This window comes from Lepus europaeus, chromosome 21 (genome assembly GCF_033115175.1).
Source record: "Lepus europaeus isolate LE1 chromosome 21, mLepTim1.pri, whole genome shotgun sequence".
Classification (NCBI taxonomy): domain Eukaryota; kingdom Metazoa; phylum Chordata; class Mammalia; order Lagomorpha; family Leporidae; genus Lepus; species Lepus europaeus.
Genome location: NC_084847.1, coordinates 18,418,708 through 18,438,391, shown reverse-complemented (window position 1 = coordinate 18,438,391; position 19,684 = coordinate 18,418,708). Strand labels below are relative to the sequence as shown.

The 19,684-nt window shown below is 48.6% G+C and overlaps 1 protein-coding gene across 1 annotated transcript in view; it reads left to right on the top strand.

Annotated features, from left to right (window-relative positions):
* Positions 1-19,684, top strand: part of COG7 (component of oligomeric golgi complex 7) — a 69,137-nt gene that overhangs the window by 26,447 nt on the left and 23,006 nt on the right. Inside the window, exons 7-11 of the mRNA XM_062180424.1 lie at positions 1,773-1,971; positions 8,290-8,417; positions 9,249-9,403; positions 14,369-14,485; positions 16,657-16,722. Of these exons, the coding sequence (XP_062036408.1) occupies positions 1,773-1,971; positions 8,290-8,417; positions 9,249-9,403; positions 14,369-14,485; positions 16,657-16,722 (665 nt within the window). The remainder of the gene's footprint in view (positions 1-1,772; positions 1,972-8,289; positions 8,418-9,248; positions 9,404-14,368; positions 14,486-16,656; positions 16,723-19,684) is intronic.

The following is a 19,684-nucleotide window of genomic DNA, read 5'->3' as shown; positions in this document are numbered from 1 at the left end:
TAGTTCAGACCATAACTTACTTCCTCTTCTTCAGTTTTTTGGAAAAGTTTAGAAGGGCTGGTGTTAATTCTTCCTTCAGCGCTGTGTAGAGTGCACGAGGGCAGCCATCTGGTTCTCGTCTTTTATTTGCTGGGAGGTTCTTGATCGCTGATTCAACCTCCTCACTGGTTACAGGTCTTCTCGGTTTGTTTTCCTTCTTAAGTCAGTTTTGCTTAGTTTGTAGGAATTTGTCCATTTCATCTAAGTTATTCAGTTGGTTGGGATACAACTGTTTCTAGTGTTCTTTTTAGAATTTTCTTTATTCTGTAAAAAATACCTCCACTTTCACATCTGATTTTAGTCATTTGAGTCCTCTCTTTCTTTCTTGATTTAAGTAAAAGATGTCAATTTTTGTTGTTCTTTGCAAAGAACCAACTTCTGAGCTTACTGATGACTGATTTTTTATTTTTCTATTCTTTGTTTTATTTATTCCTGCTCTCATCTTTATTATTTCCTTTCTTCTGCTAACTTTGTTTAGTTTGCTTCTCTTTTTCTAGCTAGCTCCTTAATTTGTGTAGTTAGCTTCTTGATTTAAGATCCTTCTACTTTTTGTTTTTATAATTTGAGAGGTGAGAGACACAGAAATGGGGTGGGGGAGGGGAGGGAGAGAGGGAGAAAGAGAGAGAGAGGGAGATTGAGAGAGAGAGGGAGATTGAGAGAGCACTGTCATCCATTGATTCTCTTCCCAAGTCAATCCAGATCTCCCACGGGGGTAGCAGGCACCCAGGCGCCCAGTTACTTGAGCTCTCACTGCCACCTCCCAGGGTCTGTGTTGGTTGGAAGCTGCAGTCCGGAGCCAGAGCCAGGAATTAAACCCAGGCCCTCTGATGTGGGGTGGGGGCATCTTCACCACCAAGCTAAATGCCTCCTCCTCCTCTTTTTTTTTTTTTTTTTTTTAAATTCTACGCATTTATAGCTATAAATTTCCCTCTTAGCATTGCTTTAACTTCATCCTATAAGTTTTGGTATGTTGTGTTTTCCTTTTCAATTGTCTCAAGGTATTTCTCATACAATTTTGGATTTTATTGGTTTTTATAGTTTTTAAACGTGTACCTTTTTTGACCTTAGAGCTGCCTAAGAACAGCTCTTATATCTCATTTCATGTTTGCACATATTTAGGTTATGTTGTAATAAAAAAACATATTTAATCAACACTGGGAGTCCCTGAGAACCCCTCAGTAAATGAACTCTGTGCATGGGTCAAATGTTGCCTCAGCTTAAGTGTATACAATGGGTAAGTGAGTCAAGAGGCTGAACAGGGCTGGATGCACTGTTCCTGGCGTCCTTACCGACAGAGGAGGATTCTAGCCGTCTACACTGAAGACCACGTCCAGGGGAGAGGTGTCCGCAGGCCAGGCTGCAAATCTGCTCGAGAGAGCCTTCCAACCCCAATTCACTGAACTGCTCTCCCTTCAGTCTGCTTTATTCCCCGCCTCCCATCCCTTCAGTTTCACCATCGTCATCCTCAGGGCCCCCTCTCTGGTTCCTTCTTGGTGACCATGAAAGCATTCAGTAGATTTGGGGCCGGCGCGAGGCATGAAGTTGCCCGTCGGTCTGGGCAGGTTGCCAGTCCTGCCACTTCGCTTTCTGAGCGTGCTCGCGTTTGTGATGAGGGAAACCTGGCGCTCACAGCGCTGATGGCCGCCCCCCTTCCGTCTGGGGGCGGAGAAGCAGGATTCCTGCAGCAGTGCGGGACATGCCAGGCTCACCCACATCGCTCTCCCCCACTGCAGGTTTTCAAGAACCCCCACGAGGTGGTGACGGTGCTGCTGATCCAGACCCTGGGGGCCTTGGTGCCCTCCCTGCCCGTGTGCCTCAGCTCCGGCGTGGAGAGGGCCGGGCCCGAGCTGGAGCTCACCAAGCTGCTGGAGTTCTACGACACCACGGCCCACTTTGCCAAGGCGCTGGAGATGGCTCTGCTCCCCCACCCACGTAAACATTCCTCCCTCCCACTTCCCCGGCTTCTCTTTCCTCTGCTTTTTGAGGCTTCTGGGGCCTGGGTTTGTTTGCCTTTTCAGCTGACTGATTTCACAGAAACGGAAGGGATCCGTGTCTCCCTTCTCAACAGACAGGGCAGGCTTTTCCGTGAAAACACTGCCGTGGTGGAGATAGGTGTTTAATATGTTTGCCTAGCCCCATGCTGCCGGGTGCTTCACCTGTACCAGGCAAGGGATGGAGACTTCTAGGGGGGTCAGAGGGCGGGAGAGGCTTCCATGGAGCAGGTGGGCGTTAATGGCAAGGAGTTGGCAGCAGGCCACGCTACGAGGGTAGCGACCTCTTCCTTGCAGTCATAAAGCCTCAGACAATTCCACCTAGAAAGTAAATGTAAGGAACAGCAGGAGCTTTCTGAAATGACAACCGCAGGCTCTTCTGGACAGGGGAGCCCTCGTGAGGACTCACGGTGGCGGTGGGGACCACGGCCTTTCCTGGGCTCGCGTGCGGGCACAGCACTCCTTGGTCCCATGTGGGTAAACAGCACCCGGTGTGTTAGGTTTTTCCCAGCTGCTTTCCATCCGTGTCAAAAGCACTATAAATTTTTAAATAACACAGACCCCGTGACGCATACTGCTGTCAGATCAGGAAATCACTTCAGGAAGGCCTTGTTCTGCTGTTTGGCTGCTGTATGTCACTCACTTGGTTTATTTAATAGTTATTCTCTTTAATTACATTCGTGTTTAATTGCCTCGTACATTCCAGGGAGTGTGTTTATTGTTCGGGTTCCCAATGATTCATAGGTGTTGTTGGCAAACTCACTGGTCAGGCCTTAGCTGTGGGAGAGGCACAGCGCATGTGGGTAGCTTCCAGGGGACCCTGACGCCATGGTGAAGTGACTAAGAGGCCTGTAGGCCGAGCATCCTGCTGGTGCAGGGTAGGACACAGGGCGAGGAGCAGGTGCGCTCCTGCCAGTGGACAGATGCTCTTGGAAATGAGATGTGCTGTGTCGGTCACCATGGCCGGCTCCGCTTCCCACACTGCCTGCTGAGGTTTTCAAAAGAGGTCTCCTTCCTTCTTCTCCTTCTCCTTCTCCTTCTCCTTCTCCTTCTCCTTCTTCTTCTTTTTTAATTTGAGTATACTTGGGAAGCATATTTGGAACTAAAAAAAAAAAAATCCCTAACTCACCCCTCGGAGAGCAGCATTCTGTTGTGTTTCATCCCAGTAATTCAAATATAAGTGCACATCGTTCACACACTTGACTGTGTATAATATATACTATATAAATATTATATAGTAAATGCATGATATAATAGATGCATGTATTTATGTCACTATACAGTATACTTAATATTTAAAATATCAGTTTACACAGTTTTACATTCTCTTTTTTTGCTCAAAATAATATAATGAATATTTTCTTATGTCATCTGATGTTTTACTAAGTCATTATCTTTTAATGCTTTATAACTATAGCTTACAATTTTTTAAATCCTATTACAAAGAAAACTATCATGTACTGTTTTACACATTAATTTTTGAACCCAACTCTGATTATTCTTTAGTATAAGTTTAATAGTGCAATTGCTATAAATGAAAATTTGAAAAGTATCTGTCCCATTTTGCTATTTGGGAAGTGCCTTTGTATCTGTCAGTACTGGGTGAGGGGGGGCATTCCCCCCTTCCCCCACTGTCTGTATTCTTCCATCACTACCAGGTTCTTAGACAGTTAACAGTATGTCTTTTAATTTTTGCTGTGATTATTAGCAAATTTGAAAATTATAAAAATTATATTTTTATTTTAAAAACTTTTTAAATTATTTAACTAATTTATTAAAAGCCTGAGACCGAGAGAGAATAGACAGAAAGAGCTCTCATCCACTGGTTCATTCCCCAAATGCCCACGACAGTCAGGGGAGCCAAAGCCAGAAACCGGGAAGCCTGTCGAGGTCTCAGGAGGGTGGCAGAGACCCACTTACGCCGTCACTGCCGCCTTCCAGGGTCTACATTAGCAGGAAGCTGGAGTCAGGAGCCAGAGCTGGGAGCTGAACTCAGGCCCTTAGGTAGACCTAATTTTTTCTTTTTTTAAATTTTTTTTCTTTTTTTCTCCTTACTTTGTTCTCTTATGAATTGCTTATCTTTTGCATGTTTTTCTATTTGAGGTTTTAATCTATTTCTGGTTAATTTATAAGGGCTATTTATTTAAAATAATGCTCATCTATTCTTAAATGTGTTACAAGAATTCATGATCTAGAAGTTCATAACGCAAAATCAAAGTCTCCTCTAATCTCACTTGTTGGAAGTAACCATTGTTAAAACTTTAGTATATGGGGACTGGTGTGGTAGCCTAGCATGTTAAGAAGCGGCTCATGGTGCTAGGATCTCGTGTCAGGGTGCTGATTCAAGTCCTGGGAAGGCGTGCACGATGACCCTAGTATTTGGGCCCTCGCCACCCATGTAGGAGACATGGATGGAGTTTCTGTCTCCTGGCTGTTTTGACCAAGGAGGCAAAATCTGTTTCCCCCCACCGCCTCCCCCATTGTTGCCTGCTTTTGAAATAAATACATCTTTTTTTTTTTTTTTTTTTTTTTAGTGCAACAGTTTTATTGCTTTGAAAAAAAAAAGAAAGAAATTTATGGTATAGGTCCTAACAGTTTCTTATGTAGTAGAGACTTTTCCCCATTGTTTATCAAAAATGTTGCACTTTCAATAATTTTTATGTTATTTTATGAGTTATTATATGCAGATTATGCAGTTTAAAATATGTAAAAGATTATGCAGGAGAAAATAAAATTTAAAAATTATTTCAGTTGACATTGTAGTTAAGAGGGAATATGTATTCATCATAGAAAAATCTAGAAGTACAAGGAAGGAAAAAAAACCATCATGAAGCTGCTATCCAGAAATCCCATTTTGGATCATATGCATGTGCAGGCTTTGTGTATGAGTGTGTATATATGTGAATGCTTAAATAGGATTTCAAAAGAAAACATTTTAGAAAATGTTTATTTATGCATTAAAAACATAATTGAGAGGCAAAGAGGCACGAAAGCTCCCATCCAGGAGTTCACTACCAAATGCCCACAACAGTTGGGCTGGATCTGCATCCAGTTCCCTGCTAATGGCCTGGGAAAGCAGCAGAGGAAGATGGCCCAAGTCCTTGGGTCTCTATACCCACGTGGGAGACCCAGATGAAGCTCCTGGCTCCTGGCTTCAGCCTGACCCAGCCCTGGCCATTGTGGCCATTTGTAGAGTGAACCAGTGGATAGAAGATCTCTCTCTCTCTCCCTCTGTCTATCTCTGCCTCTGCCTCTTTCTCTCTCCAACTCTGACTTCCAAACAAATTTTTTTTAAAAATTACCAATTTATAAGGTTTTTTTTTTTAACCTCTCCACACTGAAACTCCCAGTTCCCAGTTGGGTATCTGTGTCTTTTAAATATGTATGTGCAGTTACTTTTCACAGCTGCGTTATGGCAGGGTCAAAATATATTTATTCATTTAACTACCACTGGCTGAGAACGGGGGTGCTGGGTGATGAGGATGCAGCTCCCTGCAGAACCAGATACAGTCCCTGCCCCCACACCGGGTATATTCCAGTGGGCGATAATCCGATGATCACAGTAACAAATGTATGATAGCGAGGTGAGGTAAGTACTTTGAAGAAAAACAAATGGTTCTATGAGAATACAAATAAAAGGAGATATTGGACTAGCTGCACAGACTTGAGCTGAAGACTGAAGGGACAATGAATAGGAGGTAACTGGATGAACAGGAGTAGGGAAGGAAAAAAAGTCCTTGCAGCTAGAGAGACAGCATGTGACCTGAAGGGAGCAGGAACAGAGAGAAAGCTGGGAGTCAGGGGAGGAGTAAGAGAGGTGGGGGGAGACTGTAGAGGTAACAATGAAGGGGCCTGCACTGGCGCAGGGGGCTAAGCCTCTGCCTGCAGCACTGACATCCCATATAGGCCGGTTCTAGTCCCGGCTGCTCCTCTACTGAGCCAGCTCTCTGCAATGGCCTGGGAAAGCAGTAGAAGATGGTCCAAGTGCTTGGGCCCCTGCACCCACATGGGAGACCTGGAAGAAGTTCCTGGTTCCTGGCTTTGGATTGGCCCAACTTCAGCGATTGTGGCCATTTGGGGAGTGAACCAGCAGGTGGAAGATATTTCTCTCTCTATGTCTCTCTCTCTCTCTCTCTTTTTTTTTTTTTTTTTTTTTTTTTTTTTTTTTGACAGGCAGAGTGGACAGTGAGAGAGAGAGACAGAGAGAAAGGTCTTCCTTTGCCATTGGTTCACCCTCCAATGGCCACCGCGGCTGGCGCACTGTGGCTGGCGCACCGCGCTGATCCGAAGCCAGGGGCCAGGTGCTTCTCCTGGTCTCCCATGCGGGTGCAGGGCCCAAGCACTTGGGCCATCCTCCACTGCCTTCCCGGACCACAGCAGAGAGCTGGCCTGGAAGAGGGGCAACCAGGACAGAATCCGGTGCCCCGACTGGGACTAGAACCTGGTGTGCCGGCGCCGCATGGCGGAGGATTAGCCTAGTGAGCCACGGCGCTGGCCATCTCTGTCTCTCTCTATCTGTAACTCTACCTCTCAAATAAATAAATAAATAATCTTAAAAAAAAAAAAAAAACAATGGAAATAGCTGGTGTTTATCAAGACATGCTAGACCCCTGTGGATTTGCCCTAATCTTCACAAGACCTTGTAAATGTGCTGCTGTTATTATTCTCATTTTTTAACTGAGGAAACAGGCATAGAAAATTAAATGGAGTACAGGCATTTGGTGTAGTGGTTAAGATGCTAGTTGGGATGCCCACATCCTATTTTGGAGGGTGTGGGTTCGAGTCCCAGTTCTGCTGTTGACTCCGGCTTCCTGTGAATGGGCACCCTGGGAGGCAGCAGGTGATGGCTCAAGTGGTTGGTTCCCTGCCACTCAAGGAAGATTTTGAGTTCCCATCTCTTGGCTTTGGCCTGGCCCAGCTCTGACTGCTGCAGGCCTCTGGGGAGAGAACCAGTGGGTGGAGATCTCTGTCTATCTCTGTCTCTGCCTTTCAAGTACATTAAATAAATGTATACAGTTTTCTAGAAATGTACAGTCATTGGCAGACAGTCACATAAGTCGAAGGCGGAAGGGCTTTGGTAGAAGATCCTTCCTTCACTCTTAACTACCACCAGCTCTCATTCCCCGAGGTCAGCCAGGAGACTTTGTAAGCTATAGAAAAGCTTTTGTACTCCAACTGCAGATCGGTGGAAACCACTGAAAAATTGCGAGTGGGACAGTCATGTCATCAGATTCCTGTTGGGGAATATCCTTCCAGCTGCACGATGGAGGACAGGTTGGAGGGCACCAGAGGACGTGAGAGCAATAGATAGGCTGTTGACATTTGCCCGTCCCCTGTTGAGCTGGTCTCTAGAACTTTCTGACCTGGACAGCATTTCCGTGACCATCCTTCTGTGCATACCATACGTCTGCATATTTATTGCCCTCTCTGAAAGAATCCTTAGGTGTTGAGTCGCTATGTCACAGCATAGGCACGTTTACATTTTTGACACAAATGTTTTCAGTTTCCGTGTAGTTGACCTTAGGGATTTTTGGAATACCTAGTGTGTGGCGTATCCTGGCTCTGTAAAGTCCTAGGAGCACTTGAAGTGCACAGAGCCTTTCTCTCTGTGGCCATTCTTATTTTATTTATTTATTTATTTTTTTTTTGGATAGGCAGAATGGATAGTGTGAGAGAGACAGAGAGAAAGGTCTTCCTTTTTGCTGTTGGTTCACCCACCAATGGCCGCTGCAGCCGGCGCATCTTGCTGATCCGAAGCCAGGAGCCAGGTGCTTCTCCTGGTCTCCCATGCGGGTGCAGGGCCCAAGCACTTGGGCCATCCTCCACTGCCTTCCCGGGCCATAGCAGAGAGCTGGCCTGGAAGAGGGGCAACCAGGACAGAATCCGGTGCCCCAACCGGGACTAGAACCCAGTGTGCCGGCGCTGCAAGGCGGAGGATTAGCCTGTTAAGCCAAGGCGCGGCCTTTCTACTCCTGACCCTCCTGGAGAGACAAACTCTGATGGGCTGTGGGATGCAGAGGCTGTATCTATAATAGTGTTCTCTAGACAAACAGAGCGCACAGCCCCAGTGTATTCACTTTACTGAACTGACTGTTGCTGCAGAGCTTCTGGGAGTGATAAAAGCAGATTAACCAGACCCGGTCACCCCTGAAGATAAAACAGGAAAAGTTCTGGTAGAGCTCCTCTCCCCTGCTGCTTTCCAGCAGTTGATTTCGGATTCTTTGTTCATTGTTGCTTTCCATTTCCTGTCCCCACAAAGATGAGCACAACCTGGTGAAAGTCACCGAGCTGGTGCAGGCGGTGTATGGTCCCTACAAACCTTACCAGCTGAAGTACGGCGACATGGAAGAAAACCACCTCCTGATCCAGCTCAGCGCTGTGCCTCTGGTAATGCAAGCGTGCTGTGTGCTAGGCCCTCGCCAAGGCTGCCACAGGGTGGGGGGTGGGAATCGGGTCAGGTGTGCAGGATCCAAACGTAAAATGAGCCCACAGGTATGCTACCTGCCTCCTACTTAAAATCCCGGACAGAACCGTAGCAAAATGAGAGGAGGGGAGTAAGTTCTTTATCTCCCTGATTGTTCTTACTGAGGGACATATGCAAAGAGGCATGGGAGCTTAGCATTCATGGATACTGCTGTAGGGCAGGTGCACTGTGTGGGCGCCAGCCGGGAAACCTAGGCCATTCCCGTTTGAAATCTCATTCTGTTTTCCAGTCATTGAAGGTTGTCCGGCATGAGACCTGAGCTGACGTCTAAGACTTGATCTTGCATTAGTTCAACTCTGCTGCCTCTTACCACTTCCCTATTTTCCAGGGATGTACCTAGAAAATGTGTTCCACTTCAATTATGTTCCTGCCACCGAAGGACAAGTTTTCCGTTCACTACATTCTTTTAAAAGAGTGTCTGACGTGGGGAATTAGCATCCTAGCCTGAGAGCCAGAGGGAGAGATCTCATTTGAATGATCACAGACAGATAGGAAAGAAGTGAAAATCCCAAGAATGAACCGGGCGTTAGATCTTGCTTCTGTGCCAGGCGTTACTTTCCGTGATCGTACTGGCCATGTAGATTGTCTTTCCCTTCCCCGCATCCCAGAAGAGCCATGAGAGCTGGGGCCTGTGTTTCTGATATCCCTCTCCTGTGATGGGACTGCTGACGGGAGGGGCTGGAGGTGTCCCGCGTCTCACTGCTGCCTCCCCTTTGTCCGTACCTGCCGACCAGGAGCACGGGGAAGTGATTGACTGTGTGCAGGAGCTGAGCCACTCGGTGAACAAGCTCTTCGGGCTGGCGTCTGCAGCTGTTGACAGATGCGCCAGGTTCACCAACGGCCTGGGGACGTGCGGCCTGCTGACAGCCTTGAAGTCCCTCTTTGCCAAGTAAGTGGGGAGGGGGGGGGGAGAGGTGGGAAGGAGACAGGGCAGGTTACGGCGGAGGGCAGTGTTTGTCCCAGCTAAAAGTGCACGTGTTCTGTGTTCTTGCCATGAACCCTGGAGAAACACGCACCTGATCCAAGAAGCTGTTCTGACTTTAGGAGTTCATTGCGGCATCGTTTGTAATGGTGGAACATTTGAAGCAACCTACATGACCATCCATCAGGAAGAGGCCACGGAACATGATATATTCATACGAGGGAACCCTACGCAACCGTTAAATATTAACTACATCGACTCCTGTCAACACGGATCTCAAAAATGTGGTGTATAGTGAAACAAATGTGAGGTGTGGAATAATATAGGGAGTCTAATACATTATGTGAGAAAGGGTAGATTTTCTTTTTTTTTTTTTTAAGATTTATTTCTTTATTTGAAAGCCAGAGTTACAAAGAGGAGAAGGAGAAGCAGACAGAGAGAGAGAGAGGTCTTTCATTCACTGGTTCACTCCCTAATCGGCCGCAATGACTGGAGCTGTGCCGATCCGAAATCAGGAGCCCACGTGGGTGCCGGGGCCCAAGGACTTGGGCCATCTTCTACTGCTTTCCCAGGCCATAGCAGAGAGCTGGATTGGAAGTGAACCAGCACCCATATGGGATGCCAGCACTGCAGGTGGCGGCTTTACCTGCTACGCCATAGCGCCGGCCCCAGTAGGGTAGGTTTTCTGTGGTAGATTTGGCAGGTGTTTTCTGCAAAGGGCAGATACCAAGTATTGGGCTTTGTGGGCTGGGATATGTGGTGCACTGAGACCTTTGTAACCGGAAAGCAGCCTTAGACAACCCATAGATGAATGAATGCGGCTGTGTTCCAACCTCAGCTTTACCAAAACAACCAGAAAACTTAGGAGTGCTGGCCTCTGTCCTAGATCTTTTTTTGTACTGTAAAAAGCATCATAGATTCCTGCAGAACAGAGGTGGGCCAGCTCCAGCTCAGGAGTCAAACCTGGCTGCCATCTGGCTTTGTAAATAAAGTTTGCCAGGAACACAGCCACGCCCTTCACTTACCTCTGGCCTGGAACTTCTTCCCGCCGTGAAGGCAGAGTTGAGTAGCTGGGACAGAGACTTGGTGACTGGAAAAGCCGGAAGTATTTACTATCTGGCCCTTAACAGAAGAAGTTTGCTGAGCCAGGCTCTCTTTGGGGACGTGGAGAGGGATGGTGGCCATAGGGGATTGCACTTTTTTTTTTTTTTAAGTTTTCCTAGCATTATAATTCGCTGTCTTTTTTTTTTTTTTATATATTATTATTTGGAAGGCAGAGGGAAAGAGAGAGGCAAAAAGAGAGATAGAGAGATCTGTCTTCCATCTACTGGTTTACTTCCCAAATGGCTGCAGTAGCCAGGGTTGGGCCAGGCCGAAGCCAGGACTCCACAGCTCCATCCAGGTCTTGCTTGGGGGTGGCAGGGACTCAGATACTTGGGCCATCACCTGCAGCTTCCCCAGGTGCATGAACAGGAAGCTGGCTCAGAAGTGGAGTAGCTGGGACTCAAACTGGTGCTCTAATGGGGGATGCAGGTACCCCACAGCAACTTAACTCACTACACCACAATGCCTGCCCATCTGTTGTTTTAAAAATTTTTTTTTAAAGTTTTATCTATTTATTTGAAAGGCATAGTTACAGAGAGAGAGTGAGAGAGAGAGATCTTCCATCCTCTGGTTCACTCCCCAGATGGTTGTGATGCTGGAACTGGGCAGATCCGAGGCCAAGAACTAGCAGCTTCTTCCAGGTCTCCCATGTGGGTGCAGGGGCCCAAGGACTTGGGCCATCTTCTACTGCTTTCCCAGGCCATAGCAGAGAGCTGGATCAGAAGAGGAACAGCCGGGACTAGAATCGGCACCCATATGGGATGCCAGCACTGCAGGCAGCGGCTTTACTCATGATGCCACAGTGCCAGCCCCTGTTTTAAAATTTTTGGAAAAAGATTATGGGGGCTGGCGTAGTGGGATAAGCTGCCACATGTGACACCAGCATCCTGTGTAGGTGCTCTTTCGAGTCCCGGCTGCTCCACTTCCAATCCAGCTCCCTACTAATGGCCTGGGAGAGCAGTGGTAGGAGCAGAAACCCTTTACTCTGCAGCCAACAAGGGGATTAAAGATAACAGGCTTTCTTTTTTTAACTTTTGGACTTTTTAATACTGTGTAAATGACAGGAATAACACATACAGTTGTTCAGGCCTTTATATTTTTAAACATATCTTTGATATACTTTTTTCCTCCCTTTCTTTTCTTTAAAAACCCTCCCCCCCCAACACACACACACACCCAGAAACCTTTTATTTAAGGAATACAAACATCATGCATTGCATAAGTACAACTTCAAGAACATAGTGATTCTTCCCACCATACTCACCTTCCCACCCTCCTTCCTCCTCAAGACGAGGGGCTTTAAGGTGTGGTGGTAGCGGGCTCTCTGGCGTGGGGCCAGCTGGGCTCAGGTCCTGGCTCTGACCTGTACTCGCTGGGACCCTGGGCGCTGGTCTCCACTCTTGTCTTTTCTCTCTGTGGTAGTTGTGAATATTAGAGGAAAGTGTGTAATCAAAGCCCTGAACACCACGACTCTCATGTGGCCGGCCCTGAGATTCTGTATTATGATAGAGAATGGGAGAGTTTAGGGACCAAAAAGGTGTGCTAAAAGCTGCCCTTTCTTCTGAGAGTTCAGGATAAACCATTTAGACTCTGGCCCGCAGAACTGTGAAATACACGCAGCGCTCGCGGAGAGCCGTGCCTCCCCCAGGCTGCAGGAGCTCAGGCTGTTCCGCGGGGCTCTGCCCCAGGAGCTTTGCAGGGCGTGGGGACGGCTGGATGGCGCGCTCCTCTGGTGAGTGCCCGTCGTGGTTGCTGGGTGGCGACAGGTGTTTAGCCTCCCACCGCTGAGGCCATTACATCCCTTAACATCCCCTGTCGATCGTCCTTGAGGCCTGTTCCCTCCCTCGCCTGAGAAAGCTGTCCCTGCCGGCTGCTAAGGGCAGATCTGGTCAGTGGGATTCGGGTTCATCACTTTCCACTTCAAGGCCCGCAGGCCGTTTGCAGCTAGTGCAGTGGTCTTGGGCAGCGTCTCCCACTGGGCCCCCTGAGCGGCCTTTCTTGCCACCACACCAGCTCGCTTTTCACATCCCGCTTTCCTCACTTGGAGCTGATGGTTTGGGAAGGGACCAGGGAAGCCCTCGGGGATGCACACCCCTGTTACGGCCGCCTGTGCTCCAGGGAACAGACTCCCGCGGCACTGTCCTCACCACGCCCTCCTGAGCACACGCGATTCTCTGCTCGGTTCCAAGAAGCTGGGAGCATTCAAAATAGCATCAGTGCATGTCAACTTTTGCTTTTTTTCTATTGTTTTATTTAGTCTACTATGCCATTTATTTAACTTTATCATCACAATACTGCCATGAGGCAATACAGAAGTCATCATTAAATCCATTTTAGAGAAATTTTATTTGAGAGGCTGCGAGAGAGAGAGGCCGGGAGAGAACAAGAGCGAGCACTCCCATCTGCTGATTCATTCTCCGGATGCCTACAACAGCCAGAACTGGGATGGGCTGAGGTCAGGAGCTGGCAACTCAACCCAGGTCTCCCAGCCAATCCAGGAAGCCAGTCGCTGGAGCCATCGTCTCTGCTTCCCAGGTCTGCTTAACAGGGAGCTGGATTCAGGGGCTGGGGCTGGGAGTCAGACCCAGAACTCGGTGTGGGATGCAGTCATCTTAACCAGCATCTTTTAAAAAAATGGTGAAATGCTGGCCCCAAAAAGTTTACTTGAAAGATGAGGAAGGGGCCGGCACGGTGGCACAGCGGGTTAATGCCCTGGCCTGAAGCACCGGCATCCCATATGGGTGCCGGTTCTAGTCCCGGCTGCTCCTCTTCCGATCCAGCTCTCTACTATGGCCTGGGAAAGCAGTAGAAGGTGGCCCAAGTCCTCGGGCCCCTGCACCCACGTGGGAGACCTGGAAGAAACTCCTGGCTCCTGGCTTCGGATCAGCACAGCTCTGGCCATTGCGGCCATCTGGGGAGTGAACCAGAGGATGGAAGACCTCTCTCTCTGTCTCTACCTCTCTCTGTAACTTTGTCCTTCAAAGAAATGAAATGAATCTTTAAAAAAAAAAAAAAAAGATGAGGAAACAGAGGCCCAGACACTGAGGTGCTTGCCCACGGCTGCAGCGCCAGTCCTTCATCCATCCAGAAGCTGTTTCCTGGCGTCTCCCTGTGCCCAGTGCTGTTCCGGTTCCTGGGATACAGTCGCGAGCTATCAAGGCACAGTCCCTGTTCTTACAGACTGAGAGCCCACGACAGCAATAAACGTTAAACAGATGGGCACTGAAGAAGCCGTTTAGTTCTAGTGTGTTACGTGCTGTGGAGGCAAGCGAGAGCAGACAGCAGCGGCTATGAGGGAGGGGCTGCAGGTTTCGTGTTCACTGCCGTTAAGTCAGGCCTTTGCCAACCGGGGAACTTTAATCTCTCTGCCATGGCTGTTGAGTCTCAATTCGGTCACTCAGAACGCTGCAGAGTCCCTGGGCATAAGAAACTGCCTCGCGCTCTCCCAGCTTGTGGTTGGTAATTACACTGGGTCCGCAGTGTTTCCAAACAGCTCTTTAAACCTCCTTCCAAAGAATGCATTCGTTGGGATGGGGATGGTTTGCCAGCGTCCCGCCTCCTGGTTGGTCATTAGTGTCAACCCAGGGCTGTCCCCTCCCCCTCACCTTGAGCATCTCTCGCCAAGCTGCTGTCCCAGGAGATCAAGACGGTCTTGCCTCTTGGAGAGGATCTTCCGTGGTTAGAGGCCTCCCGTCGTTGCACCCCTCTGCTGAAGCCTCTGAAGACGTCACGGGGGCCATCAGCAGTCTGTCCAAGCTGCCGGGTTCCAGGTGTCTTTAGAGCTGAGGAGCTTATGAGGGTCTCCGTGTTGTTTTCGCCTCCCCGCAGGTACGTGTCTGATTTCGCCAGTACGCTCCAATCAATAAGGAAGAAGTGCAAGCTGGATGACATTCCTGCCAACTCCCTCTTTCAGGAAGACTGGACGGCTTTCCAGAACTCTGTTAGGTAAAGTTGGCCTGTAATATAAGCGCGTCTCTAATGTCGTAAGCGTAAACATACAGAATTTGGTACAAAAAAATTGATAAATGGTTTGCAAGGAGTGCATTGTTTTTTCTTCCAACTACCTTTTAAAAATTATTCATTTTGATTTCATTTGAAAAGGCAGAGAAACAGATAGATAGATAGAGATCGTCCGTTCTCTGGCTTATTCCCCAAATGCCTGCAACAACCAGACCTACATCAGGGATGCGGAACTGAATCTGGGTCTCCTGCATGGGTAGCAGAGACCCAAGCGCTTGATCCATTACCTGCTGCCCTCCGGGGTGTGCGTTAGCAAGAAGCTGGAGTCAGAAGCAGAGGAGCCGGGACTCCCACCAGACACTGCAATGAGATGCGGGTATCCCAAGTGGCCTCCTAACCACTGCGCCACAGGGCCCATCCCTTCCACTGCAAGCACTCGAGACTCTGAAAATAAGCCAATAAATTATAACAGAAAAAAAAGTCAACCACCACCAGCAACAACAGCAAAAACCAAAAAAAGACTCCTTTAGCTCTTAAAACATTTTTAAAAATGCTCAATGCATGCCTAATTTTCTTTAATGGCTTCAGTTTTTTATATTTGATGTGTTTTTTTTTTTTTTTTTTACCCGTCATAGTCTATGGTTTTTGCACGCCTACAATCACTCGGCACTTATATTTTAGAAAATGCTCAGCTGATGGCTCTAAGAATATTGGCACTAAATGGTAAAGCTACTGTTTAGCCTGGAAAGGACCACGCCAAGAGTTCAGTGAAAGGCGCTCAGGTGACCTTCTGTAGTGGTTGTCATGGCCAGATTGTGGGACAGCCTTGGGACCTGAGGGCCTGGGAAGAGTGTGGTCAGCAGTGGCCTGAGAAGGTTTGACCCTTGACATAGCCAGCTACAGAGTGCAGACTGCTGACATCTTTTGTTTGATCCGAGCCTTAAGGAAATTTTGGATTAGCTGCCAACAGTTAAAAGACATTTAGTATCATACAATTTTCCAATGTTGTCTAAAACGTTGCATCTCCAGGGGTAGACCACTGAGGTCCCCAGCCGCCCAGGCATGCCTTCCCTGCTGTGATGTGGTTCTCCCCACTCCAGAGGGGTCTAACAGCAGAACCCAAGGCACCCTGCAGCTTTCTTTCCCTTGAAGACATTCCTTATGGGAGCACGTTATCAAGACAGGAGCTGCGCTATCCCTGGCACGTTCACCCCCTGTGTTTCCTGCCTCACCCCTGGCCTAGGTGATGCGTGCAGAGGTACCTGTAACAATGCAGTGGCCTAGGCCAGAGCAGGTCCAGCCCCGCCGGAGGCCATCAGGGCAGGTGCAGGACCACCCAGGGCCATTTAGGGCCGTCACTTTGTGGCTGTGTCCTGGCCTTGCATTGTTCTGGTGAATCCAGCGTCTGGATGCTTGCTGTGTCTCTGAGCTGTGCTGCCGTGCTATTCTGGAAAACTCTGCACACAGTTTGTCCTGTTGTACCTGAGGGGGTGGAATATTTTCCCTTCTCATAAAACTTTCTGATGATGGAATGCCTAGATACCCTAGTGATGATAGGCCCTTTTAGCCAGAGTTAAAAGTTAACCAGACTTAAGATGTTTTTAATCCTTGGATTTGTCCTGACATTATGAATTTGGTGTTGAAAGACTCAGTAGCTAGAGTTTGAGGTCTGGCATAAAATTAACTTGAAAATTAAAGGATTATTAAATACAGATGTGAGGATCATTCACATCCACCCCTGAGAAACAAGTGGATTAGTCTTCATTTGCCTTTCAGGGAAAGATACACTTCTCATAACAAAGCAGTCGAACAGACTTTGCAAACAGCAGGCATCTGTCAAACACTAAATGGTAAACTTTGATTTAAAATTTTAGACACAAAATTTTTTGACCCCCCCCCCCACTTTTAAAACCAAAAAGCACCCAGTATTTTTAAGTGTAAAATCATTTGAGGTGGCGGTTGGAGAGAGGTTATCAGAAGGGACCAGCATTTCCCTTTCACGTTAGTTACGAGTAAGGGAAACAGGACTGCTTTCCCAGAACACTGCACCACCAAAGGGAACAAATAGTTAGAATTTTTATGAATGAGACAATGTTTGTCCTGTAAATGTTGGCATTCCAGATACTTGAACTTGAAGTGCATTCTGCTTTGTCTAGGATAATAGCCACCTGTGGAGAGCTCTTGCGGCAGTGTGGGGACTTTGAGCAGCAGCTAGCAAACAGGTAGGTGAGCGGAGTCCTTGCCCTCTGTGGTCCAGCCCCTGGGGTTCTGGGTGGGAGGAACTCCATCCAGGACACAGTACAGCAGGGACAGCATATGGGCAAATCTGAAAGCCACAGGGCCCGAGAACTGTCTGTACCTAGATACAAGGTGTCATTATTGTCATCATTAAACATTTATTGGGCACCTAACAAGGGCAAGGCTCTGTCCTCCCTGGTACACGATTTTGGTTGCAGATAGGAGTTTCAGTCTAAACAAGGAAACAGTACGCGTTTGTCTCCAAATTACAAATGGGCTGGGTTCCTGCTGCTTGTTTGTAAGTCAGTTATTGGGACTGAAAATAAATTTCCCCATAGAAACAGTGTCACAAGTGGAGGTTAGGTCCTCGGGGTCAGTGCACAGAATCAACTTTGACCCAGACAGCCTGTCTTCCAGGTTCCGCAGCGGAATCCTGTGCGGAGGGAGGCACGTGTGATCGAAGGCGAGTGTCTGGAGTCTGGCCTAGGAAGGGTCTTTTGTGTCCCCTTTCTCTTCTGGTACTGACGGGGCTTCTCTGTTGCCTCCAGGTGGCTTCGCCCAGACTGATTTTCCCAGCAGAGGTCTAGCATCCCAAGCTGCTTTCTTCTCTTTTTCCAGCTCCCTCTCTCATTCCCTTGGCATCCCTGAGCTGACTTCTGTGTTCTCAGGGGTGGAGGGGAGACCTCTGCTCCCTGCAGCTGTGGGAGGGGTTGGCTGCAGGCCTCCCCTCTCCTCAGATGATTCTAACGTAACCCCAGGGAGGTGGGATGTTGGAGAATGGTACAAAGCGAAAGGAAAACCAAGGCCCAGCAAGCCTGGGTGGGAGGTCGGGGCGAGCTGCTGTGGAAGGCGGTCGGACTGGCCTCGGAGCCTGTGCTCCGTGCTGGCTGTTACTTCTAGCAACTTCTACCTTCCTTTGCCTTCCTGGGCTGCGTTTCTCGTGGTTTTCCTTGTGGGAAGGTCTTGCCGCAGGGCAGGAAGGGAGCAGCTCTTGCTGTCCCTAAGCCCAGCACGGCCCAGCACAGAAGTAATGTGACTTCCTTGAGTGACTACAACCCAGAGCACCACAGGCAGAGGCTGGAATGTGTGTAAATAATATAAATGCAGCAAGTGGCCCCAGCAGCAGCCCGTGCACGCACTCACGCTCACTCTGAGAGGAGTCTGAGGCAGAGAGTGGTCACGGAGGACTCCTGTCGCTGAGGTTTAGCACTCACATGTCTAAAAGAAAGGCACGTGGCTCATTGTCACTCCCCAAATGTCCACAACAGCCAGGGCTGGGCCGGGCTGAGCCCAGGAGCCCCAAACTCCGTCCTGGTCTCCTTGTGGGCGGCAGGGACCCAGTTAGCCGTGCCGTCCCTCACTTGCTGCCTCCAGGGTGCACGTTAGCAGGCAGCCAGGACCAGGAGCTGCAGCCCATTGTGTAACCTAGGTGTTCCCACATGGGATGCAGGCGTCTTAACCTTCTTCCTAACCACCCAGCCAAATGCCCACCCCTTATCTTCTTAGTCACGGTAGCTGTTCATTGTAAAAATCAAAACAGTTCATAAGTGTACAAAATAAAAGTGCAAATCTACTCATCCTAAAAGTGTCTTCTCTCCAGAAAGAACATTGTTAACCATCTCCTGCCCTATAATATTCATTGAGCGCCTACAGTAAGGACTTTACGTGAATTAACCATTAACCCTGCCAGTGCTGAAGAGGTAGGTGTTTTTTTTTTGTTTTTTTTTTTTTTTTTTTGACAGGCAGAGTTAGACAGTGAGAGGAGAGAGAGACAGAGAGAAAGGTCTTCCTTCCGTTGGTTCACCCCCCAAACGCCTGCCACGGCCGGCGCACTGCGCTGATCCAAAGCCAGGAGCCAGGTGCTTCTCCTAGTCTCCCATGGGGTGCAGGGCCCAAGCACTTGGGCCATCCTTCACTGCACTCCCGGGCCACAGCAGAGAGCTGGACTGGAAGAGGAGCAACCGGGACAGAATCCGGCGCCACAGGCAGAGGATTAGCCAAGTGAGCCGCGGTGCTGGCCAGGTGTTCTTCTAATTCCCATTTTTACAGGAAGAGGAACTTCGAAGTGTAGACTCTGGCATAGGAAATAGCAGTTTAGGCAAAAGCAAAAAAATTATTTGCCGACATATCCATGTCTGAGAGGCCGTGAGTGACACCTTGTCATCCCCCGTGTCGCCCAGCATGTGAGAGTGTCACCCCAGGCTGTCCTTTCTCACAGATAAGTGTCTTAGTGCCCCCTAGCCATGTGTGTTCGTCTCAGACATCTTCCCAAATCAGGATATCGGGTTTTCCCTCATCTTTTGTCAAAGGTGAGTTTGACATCCCAGAGAGTAAGGAGGAATCAGGTTAGGAAGGTGAGTGGGGAAAGGATGAACCTTTCTACCTGTGTGCAGCCCAGAGAGGCTAAAAGCCCAGCCTGAACTTTGGCACAAGATGAGAGCAGCCTGGGTGTATCCAAGGGAGACTCTGTAAAGGGTGACATCATCCTGGAAGCACGGAACCTGGGAAGGAACAGTCACCATCCGTGTTCCCACCTGTGAGGCTGCCTAGCACATGTGTGGCAGCTGCCTGTAAAGCTTATCTTATCTCCCTGTCAGTCTCACCTGCAGAACCCAGACTCCTGCTAGGGACCACTCCCCACCAGCGGCAGAGGCGATGGCACGAGACTCTGTAGGCTGCTTTGATGAAAAGTTGACATTGACCATCAGGCTCTTAAAGTACCCCCCCCCCAACTTTTCAAGAAGATTTTATTTATTTATTTGAGAGGCAGAGTTACAGAGAGAGAGAAGCAGAGACAGAGAGGTCTTCCATCTGCTGGTTCACTCCCCAGATGGCCTCAACAGCCAGAGCTGCGCCGATCTGAAGCCAGGAGCCAGGAACCTCCTCCAGGTCTCTCACATAGGTGCAGGTGCCCAAGGACTTGGGCCATCTTCTACTGCTTTCCCA